At 44.3% G+C, this 10,094-nt stretch overlaps 1 protein-coding gene across 1 annotated transcript; it reads left to right on the top strand.

Moving 5' to 3' along the window:
• The first annotated feature begins 305 nt into the window (after window positions 1–305).
• Window positions 306–10,094, top strand: PNO1 (partner of NOB1 homolog). The gene is made up of 7 exons (XM_054997616.1): window positions 306–557; window positions 2,689–2,838; window positions 3,729–3,812; window positions 5,564–5,624; window positions 7,245–7,362; window positions 8,916–8,986; window positions 9,830–10,094. The coding sequence occupies exons 1-7, from the start codon at window positions 357–359 to the stop codon at window positions 9,895–9,897; spliced, it is 753 nt and encodes a 250-aa protein (XP_054853591.1). The 5' UTR covers window positions 306–356; the 3' UTR covers window positions 9,898–10,094.

Raw genomic sequence — 10,094 nt, 5'->3', positions numbered from 1 at the left:
GCACGCGCAACTAACCGAAATCGCCGCTCTTGCCCCTTCAACGGGCTATTCCGCGTATGTGCGGTCTACTGTAACATCCGGGTCATTCAGCTGTAGAGTCGAGGGCCCGTGGCTCCTAGCAACGCCGCTTAGCAACGCCCCCCCCCGATTTATTATTTCTTTTTAAGGGGAAGCATTTCAAACATTATATGAGTATAAACAAACTATGATAAAAGAATATTAAGAAGAACGAGAAAAGACGGGCGCAGGGTAAACGGCCGAGATCATAGAGTCCATAGGAAGTGACGTCAGAGAGGGAAATGACGGTAACTGCTGGCTGCTTCCGCCTTTCTGTGCCGGAGCGTGTGTGAAGCGACATGGAAGAAAGCGGCGCCGAGGAGAGGCTTGTGGGGCCCCCCGACACGGTGGAAATGGCGCAAGCCGAGGAGGGCTTCGTGAGTGTCCGCAGGCGGAAGAGGCGAGCAGGCGAGCAGCGGGAGGCTCCCATGGAGACCGGCGGCGGACCTCTGCCCAGGAAGCGGCCCAGCTTCCCGCCCCTAGGCGCGGACGGCCTCGGGGTAAGGCCTCTGGCCTGTGCTTATCAACTCTCAGTCGGGACATTCCTGGAGATTTGCGGGGGTAGATGAAGGACTGGGGTTGCCAACCTCCAGGCGAGGCCTGGAGTTCTCTTGGAATTGCAACATCTCCTGGCCACAGAGGCCCGTTCCTCGGAGGGAATTGGCAGCTTGGGAGGAGATACTCTATGGAATCACATCTCCACTGAACTCCCTCCCCAGGCACTGCCGCCAAATCTCCAGGAATTTCCCAACTTGGAACTGGCATCCCTAGGAAGGACCCCAAGGAGGGGTACAAGGTCTTAGAGAACGCCCTCCAACGTGTTCATTTTATCCAGGAGAAGGGCTCCCTGTTGGTTGGAAATCACTTATCATTTCAGGTGATCTTCGGATCTCATCTGGAGGTTGGCAACCCTAAGGTTTTATAGCTGAATGACTACAGAATGAAGGCAGGGATGGAGGTAGGAAGAAGAAGAGGTTGACAGCCTTGAGTCCACCCTCCAAAGCAGCTGTTTTATCCAGGAGATAGAAGCTTTTGTGGACTCGACTCCTGTTTCCTCAGATGCAGGCTATGAAATGCAGGCAATAAGAGTTGAAATGTAATTATGTAAAATTAAGGTGTAATCAAGAAAAGTGTAGATGCTTTAGTGTAAGTATAGATTTGTGGAACCCATTGCCAATAGATGTGATGACCGCTGCATTAGATGGGTTTAATAGAGGGTTGGACAGACTTAGGGAAGGAGGTTCTGTTGTTGGCCATTAGCCGTCAGGTGAATAGGACCTCTTCCCAAGTTAAGGCTGTTGCCTGGGCTCCCCTGTGACATCTGGTTGGCCAGTGGTTCTTTTTGCACTGGGAATTTAAAGTGCTTCAGTATCTGTTCTGCTTCCCACATTTGCAAGAGTTTCACATGTGCAAGTTAGTCATGGGGTGCAAAACTGATGTTTTTCCATAGTGTCCCTGATTCCCCCCCTGTGGCTGCTTCTCTTCTCCCCACTCTCCTTTTCCCCGGGAGCTGATTGGTCTGTCCGCCAGTAATCATTCCTCAGCTCTCTCAACTCCTTTTCCGCCATTTTTATCAGTAAAGCGAGGTAAGGGTCATAAGGCTGCTTCTCCATTGGCTTCTTTACTCCCAAATATGCACACACTCTTTTATTTTCAAAACTAGGGACGATTCCTAACATTGCTATTTATTATTCCCTACTGGCTTTAAAAGCCAGGAAAGGGTTAAATGGTTGCTTTTCTCTTCATCCTTTGAGGGTATGTGCATGCTCTTTTTTTTTTCAAAGCCAGGAATGAGTTAAAAGTCAGAATAGGGGTAAATGGCTGCTTTCCCCCTCCCTCTCAGTGTCTTCAGCTAATGCCAAAAAAACCCCAAGCAAAACAGGGGCAGGGAAGCTGCTGGGAGGAGATGATGCAGCAGCATTTTAACCCTTACCTGGCTTGGCTTTAAAAAAAATGAAAGTGGAACAGGCATGAAAAGTACATGTTTCCCCCAGAACTCTGCCACCCATTGCCTCTCCAGTGGGCACAAGACAGCCCAATCAGCAAATACAGGGGGGGATTAGTTCCAGCATTGAATGTTACTACGCTTGCTCAAAGTTTAAAAACAAAAGGTGTGACACGAATCACAAAGCCCTGAAAGCTCAAAACCACACCAAGGCTTCAAAGCCCATCTAAAGTAAAAAGGCAAGATTTCAAATCGAAACTGCCTCGGACAGTGTGGAACATGGTGGTGCCATGCTGAAGCCATTGCGATCGCAACAAATGCTCATCAGTGGTTTAAACTGTAAGTGCGAAAAGGGCCAAAGTGTGAGGAAAAGATGGTGCGCTAGATGGATCTGTTGGGCTGACCGAGCATTGCTACTTGGATACTCTTATTGGAGACGCACATGTTTTGTTTCCAGCCCCAATTTTGTGCATTCTTACTGTGGTCCATGGGCTTTCTCTCAAATAAGAAGCGCATACATAAACCTTTGGTAGATTTAAATGTTCAGGTAACTAGGCTGACTGGTATTTAAGCTTTCCATGAGGTCCTTCCAAGTCACTGAAAGTAAATCAGTTGATGGAGTCACTGTTTTATATGTTGATGGGTAAAACTTAATCTTTGGTACAATTACATTTTGTTTTGTCTAGGGTGGAAAAGGTGAAATGAGGAAAATTCCTGTACCAGCGAATAGATACACGCCCCTGAAGGAGAACTGGATGAAAATTTTTACACCTATTGTAGAACACTTGCAGCTTCAGATTAGATTTAACTTAAAAACAAGGAATGTAGAGATAAAGGTAAGTTTATAAGATCTATTGTATGTGCATTCCAAACTATGTCACCTTATTTCTGTGTTGGCAGAACACAATGTTGCCCTTGGGGCTGGCTCACTTGTTAGTACTGGAATGACTTACTGCTGTGGCCATTCAGATCTCCGTCCTCTTTGAATGATGGATAAAGATCCAAAATAGCATCAGCAACGAGGATAAATCTGGCTTTCCAAGTGGTTTCCCTAAATCCCCAAGCTCACCTTTCATGGTCAATTTAAACCAATCCCAGAATATAAGAAACTCTTGAAAATCTAATTGAATAAGCCAGTTCTGCAAATCAGGTGGTCAGGTCGTCCAAAAAAACCCAGGGTGATCCAGTCCCAAATACACAGGGTGTTTACAATCCATAATACGCTTTGTTTGTTCTTTTGTAGTAGAGTACCATTGCATCAGCAGATAATGGTAGCCACAACTGGAAAGATTCAGACCACGATCAGTGCATGCTTCTCAGTGTTCACTCTGATCATGTATAAACCAGGGAGACCTTTCTGATGGCCACATCAAAAATGTGCCATCTCGGTCCAAACCTCAATCCACTAGAAAAACTGTTTAAAATTTATTGTGACTGTGAGGAAGGGTGGATCTTAAAGATACAAATAATCGATATTTGAATCTTGCTTAATTCAGCGGTTAGTAGTTAAGCCAGAATATGCTTGTACAGAAGGAAGGGACAACAGCGTGGACCCTTAGAATAAAGAGTCAGTAGTGAGGGATGGAGGCAAACCGAGAGGTAAGCAGAGCCAAGGATGTAATAGTGTGACTTGCAACGGATACGGGCCCGACTCCATAAGCTGTGAGAATGTTGAGTAAACCCTTTGCCATCCAAGCTCATTATTTTATCCCCCCCCCTCCTTTAGACTTGTAAAGAAACCAAGGACATAAGTGCCTTGACAAAAGCAGCTGATTTTGTGAAAGCTTTCATCCTTGGATTTCAAGTTGAGGTGAGTTTTACTTTTTATTTGAGCAGAGTTGCCCTCATTAAAAATATATATACTTACGGCATATGTGAAATCCATTTGTCCATAGCATGTATAAGGAAATGCTTTTTCTCATTGTCGTTTGCATGGTTAGGGCTCTAAATTCAGATTGTTGTCCAAATATAAAATTTATTCATGCTGTGTGATTCACACTGCTGACTTGCATAAATTCATTACACCTTTATTTTAAACAATGATTCTTTTTAGATTTTTTTTTTAAATGGAAGTTAGTCTGAAGGGCTGTATAGCAGACGGCTTTTGTTTCTTCAGTTTTAGTGAAAGGGGAATTGTCAGTTCTAGGGATGGCAGTCCATAACAGATAGACCCCCAAACCCCTCACAGCAAGCACTCCAGGGTCTTGGATGAAAAGGTTTTATTATAGAGATCCATTCAGTTCACAGGTCCTTCCAAAGATGAATAGGATTGGCAGGAATGAGAATACAAGCGGATGCACTTTGATATAAGGAGCAGGATTCCCCCTCCCCTGGGGCAGTTAGCAATAAACCACAAAAGTCTCATGAGAAACACAATAGCTTTGTCTGGCCAGAGAAAGCCAGTAGATTACAAGGAATTCGACTCCCTCTGTCTCTTGCAAAGAGTTACATTTTAGTACAAGGTCAGGAAGCAGGCTTCAGAGATAACAGGCTCAACATTAGTACTTTCGTTTTTTGGCAAGCTGGAGATGGCATGAATATAATGGTCACAGTACATGAGCATAATAAGAGAGCGTATAGTTACACAAATCAATACAGGGAACAGAGAACATATGAATGGCATGGATGAGTGGTATGCAGACATGACAAGAATGTAGGTATGTAGACTGCATGTCCAGATTTTTAAAGCAGTGGTGTATTTTAAACAGCTTCAGGATTAGTGTTCTTGTAACTGATATGGCCCAGTGTACTGGCAATAGAGAGAGTTTACAAATGGGGTCTTTGTCCACCCTACTACAGCTCCTTGGACCTTCTCCAAGAAATGCTCTTGAGGGTTAAGGGAATTCAGGAAATGACATGGAATGTGGTCACACAGTGAGCTGTAGAAAGAAAGGGCAGCAAGTAGAAATCCGCCCCCAAATGGGATTGCTTGCTTCATTCACGGGAAACCTCAGCAAGAGTGTGTGGGGGGGTGATTTCTCCTGACTCCTCCTCCTTTCTGCACACCTTCCATTACCATTCCATTCTGTGTTGTTCCTGGGAGGTCCTCCCAAATCTCAAGAGTGTCAGATGCTCAAGATCACCTATCATATTTAGTACCCCCCTGAAGCTGATGCTATTGGGGTCTCTCTGTATTTGAACCCACCGTGGGAAACTGGAAACGGAAGATGTTTGTTCCTTGTTGTAATCTCTCCCGAGTCTGGGAGCCTGCTTGACCTTGAGCAGTCCATGAATCACACGGCCTGTTTTCCTGAATGCAAAGTTAGAGAACCGTTAGGAGAAAGGGGGGTGGGAATTAGTAGTAGTAGATATAGGGGGACCTATATTTGCACGGTACCTGTAGTCGCCAGTCCTAGCAATGATGGCATAAGTGTATGATACTGGCATCTTGTCAATAAAGAACTTTTACTCGTGAAGTGAAGCCTCTTGAAAGGTGCCTGGCATCCTTGCAAGGAGCATCTGGGAAGGCTATAGGGCTCTCTCACACTTGCTTTGTTGGCCTTGCATTGTCTCCAGTCCTTGTAAAGCCATAACTTCCTCTTCTCTTTTAAAATGTTTTAGGATGCCCTTGCACTCGTCAGATTAGATGATCTTTTTCTAGAATCCTTTGAAGTAACTGATGGTGAGTATTTTATACTTCTAATGAAGGTACTGAAGAACATACAATTTAAGAAAATTTAGCTTTGGAAGCAAAGGCCATCTTTTCCTTTCCTATTACATAACGTACACATCCTGAAACCCAAATACCGCAGAGTGTCTCCATCAGTTGTTTACTGGCATGAGGTGACTTCCCAATTAAAATTTGCAGCCCTACTTTAAATACAGATTTTTTTTTTTGGTTTAAACCCCAGAAAGACATAGGATTGAATCTAACCAGCTTTTCTACTGGGGGGGGGGTCCCTTTTGATCACACGAAAGGGCTGTGCAAGGGTCACGGAACCAACGTGCACAAGAGCTAAGCAGGATGGGAGATGGAGTTAGGTGGGGAATTGGAAAAGAATGGAATAGAAAAGCTGGATCCAGCATGCTGTTTTATCTGCCATCGGACCTTAGGTCTCGCTGCAGAATCTGTGTCATTTATTAAAAATCAGCATTTGCAACGTTAATAACATCCACATGCTGGAATTTTAGAAGACCCGTAGTGAACCTGTATTGGTGGTAGATTGTAATGTTAGTTGCTTCCATCTTCTACACAGAATTACAATGGTGGTTCTCCAGGTTGTCAGTAGTGTGTTCTCCATATATTTGTAGGATCTGGGTATACTTGGAAGTAGGCTTATTCTGAATACTTGAATACAGTGATTTCTTCTTCTGGGAGTATGTTTTAACATTTTCCTATGTGGTGAAACATCAGTCCTAAGCAGCTTTGCTTCCCAATAAGTTCCCTTGAATCTGTAGCTCATTCAGGAATAATGATTCCTTTATATAATTAGTATCCAACTATTATCTGATGGTTGCTCTGTAGAGCCCCGTGGCGCAGAGTGGTAAGCGGCAGCACTGCAGCCCAAGCTCTGCTCACGAGTCACGACCTGAGTTTGATCCTGGCGGAAGCCGGGTTCAGATAGCCAGCTCAAGGTTGACTCAGTCTTCCATCATTCTGAGGTCGGTAAAATGAGTACCCAGTTTCCTGGGGGTAAAGTGTAGATGACTGGGGAAGGCAATGGCAAACCATCCCGTAACAAAAGTCTGCCAAGAAAACGTTGTGGTGCGACGTCCCCCCATGGTCAGTAATGACGTGGTGCTTGCACAGGGGACTACCTTTACCTTGCAGTGTATCCCATTCAAGGGATTAATGGAGTCCTAGTTTATTTACCAGGTCTAGAATAAGCATATTTATGTTATATTTATTTTATTTATATTTCAATTCATAAACCGCCCATCCTCAGGGGCTCTGGGCGGTGAACAAGTTAAAATCAATAAAACCAAGAAAACAACAATTCTAAAATCAACATACAATAAACAATAATGAAATAAATTAACCAGGTGCAATGGTGGGGAGAACCCCCCACCCCAAAGGTGGGAGGCCGACATTTAGGCTGCATCAACTGTGTATTGGACTCTTGCTATGCTGTGTTTTTGTAAACTTGTATTTATTTACCCTATGGCATTGTTTATGGAAATGTCCTTGATATTGAATGTACTAATCTTACACTTATGTAATCCGCATTGAGTCTCAGTAAGAAAGGTGAACTATAAATGACATAAATAAATATTAAAAACCTGTAATTCCCCCCCCCTTTAGTTAAACCTTTAAAAGGAGACCATCTTTCTCGAGCAATAGGAAGAATTGCTGGCAAAGGCGGGAAAACAAAGTTCACTATTGAAAATGTTACTAGGACGCGAATAGTTCTTGCAGACTCGTAAGTATATTTTCCATACTCTTCCCTGTGGTGTGATTAATTAATGTATCTTAGCATACGAGGAGCCCTGCCGGATCAGACCAATGAGCCATCTAGTCCAGTATGTTGTAGCATTAAAATTCAGGATGCTTTCGGTAGACGAGTAATGTTTGTTTGGCTTTACTGAAGGAAAGAAGCAATATCAGCTTCTTCCTTTGCTGGATTTTAAGAACATCAAAAAAAGCTGTGCTGGATCAGGCCAACAAGCCCATTCATTCAAGCGTCCTCTTTCCCGCAGTGGCCAATGCCACCCCTCCCCACCAAGTGGTATTCAGAGGCATACCGCTGCTTAACATGAAGATCCCACTTTGCCATTAATGATGGACTTCTTAATGAATTTGTCGCTTTTAAAAACAGGCCTCATGGCATCTTGTGGCATTGGTTTCCACAAATTAATTATATGTTAACTGTGGCTAGATAGGATAGAGTTGTTTGCATTGTAACATTCTGTGATTTTGATGGAGTCCTGCCTCACAAACCTTTTGGAGTTCTTTGAGAAAGCAAACAAACATGTAGATAATGGTGACCTGGTAGACCTTGTATACTTGGACTTTTCAAAAGTTTTTTACAAGGTATCTTACCAAATTGTCCTGGGTAAGCTTAGCCGTCAGGAGATAACAGGGCGGGGTCCTCTTATGAATTAAAAATTGGTTAAATGACAAGAAGCAAAGCGCAGGAATAAATGGACAGTTCTTGCAATGGAGGAAAGTAAGCTGTGGGGTCCCACGTGAATCAGTATTGGGGGCCAGTGCTATTTAATCTGTTCATAAATGATCTGGAACTGGAGGTGAGCAGTATAGGGGCCAAGTTTGTAGATGATACAAAATTACTCAGGATGGTGAAAACCGAGGCCGATTTGCTGATTCTGAGAGGGTCGAAATGGTTTGCTCTGTGAAAGTGTCAGCTCCGTGTGCTGCAGCAGTGAAAATTATGCTGGGGATTGCAGGAGATCTTGCAGCATAAACGAGTGCTGTTGATGCCTGCTTGATTAGCGGGTAGCAGATGTAGGTGAGCTCTTATTTATCACAGCGATTTCCACTCTCTTTTTATGCTGTCTTTTGAGAATTATTCCTAATCGTCTGCAATTGCTGTTACAAAGGCAAGCGGCTGTATTCGAGTCTAGAGGGAAAGGGTTCTGTGTTAGACTGTCGTGCTCAAAGAGATAAGTGAACAAATTAGCTCAATCAAAATGGAATCCTGAACTGCCAAGTGTGCGATGGCAGATGGTGTAGGCGTTACAACGCAATGCAGCAAAGTGGATCTGAAACAAAGCCAGTGAAGACTGCCAGATGCTGCAGCTACCTTTAGTGCTCGGGATTTCTAAAGGTCTGGGCATCAAGTGGGCGGCTGCAGTCGGTCACGGGGGAGTGGAATTGAAACCATCCAGGCGCTGATGTCGCCATATTAAAAACAGCTAAGCAGAGTACGCCTTGGTCCTGGCTAGTTTGGGGTTCGGTAAAGAAGTGTGTCTTAAATCCTCCCCAAGTTTCACATGCAATGAATTTTTATTTCAGGAAGGTTCATATTTTAGGATCTTTCCAGAACATCAAAATGGCGCGAACAGCCATTTGCAACCTCATCTTAGGTAAGCCTTGCTTGACGGAAGGAAACGTGAATCCAGAGTGCCCGTTCTGCCACAGGGCAGCAAGTAGAGAACCACTCTAGGGATCGAATGTAGGAAGGTGGTACAAGAAGAGGCTTGTAACCGGGAGTCTGATTCCTCTTTCTAGGTCATTGCAGCTCAAAGTGGTATACGAATGCTTTGTATCAGTATAAAGGAACCAAAATCTGTCCCCTAGTCAGTTTAAAAGACCTTTGGGAGTTCAGGTGCAGTTTTCTTTGCTGTATAGGGTCTTTCAGTTGAAAGAGCACTTTCTCACTTCTTCCATTTGGAGTTAGATGTCCACTGCCTTCCAGAATCTGTCTGATGCAGAACAAAAGCCTCGTTTACCTTTTATTCCCTTTTTTTTTTTTTTGGTTTGCTTTTAGCAGAGGAAAGCCAGCCTTGTCTGGTTCAGTAGTACTGGGTTGGGTCCAAAGCACCCCTGGCAGAGCGACGCTGATGGAGTGGGACCCCCCCCCCCCCCCCCGCCAAATTCTCCTGGGGCTCAAGGGAACCTCGGGAACCCTGGGGGCAGGGGAGGCAAAGTGAGGACCTGCAGCAGGAGATCGGATCAGTTAAAAAAAAAATCATCCCGTCTCCACCAATGGAAGTGCAGTTTGCTGGTCTAATAGTACTTGCAGACTCATCCCATTGAGTTGGAAGTTGGGACTGCTGTGTTCTGTTTCCTGGTATTTGAGCTTCTGTCGTCCTCTTTCATTGTGAGCCCTTTCAGACATTCTCTGTTTAATGTGCTACGTGTCAGGGCTATCTGATCTTTGAAGTATTAGGTCTGTGTTAAGAGTTCTAATATGTGGTCTTTTCCAGGAAGTCCTCCATCAAAGGTTTACGGTAATATTAGAGCGGTGGCCAGCAGAGCAGCCGAGAGATTTTAAGACGCGTCCTCCTCAACTGAAACGACAGGATTTTCTTCTGCATAAACGGCTTGTACACAGAATCATTATTTTGGGAGCACCCGGATAATATTCCCTTCTAATACAGCTGAAGTAGAGGAGCAGAGCAGTATGTTCAAGCAGACTAGAGGTTACATAGACTGAGAAGGGATGTCTGTCTAATAAAGGAGATCTCTTGA

Source organism: Eublepharis macularius, chromosome 1, assembly GCF_028583425.1.
Source record: "Eublepharis macularius isolate TG4126 chromosome 1, MPM_Emac_v1.0, whole genome shotgun sequence".
Lineage (NCBI taxonomy): Eukaryota > Metazoa > Chordata > Lepidosauria > Squamata > Eublepharidae > Eublepharis > Eublepharis macularius.
Note: the sequence above shows the minus strand (reverse complement) of the source record. Positions and strands in the feature narration are given on the sequence as shown.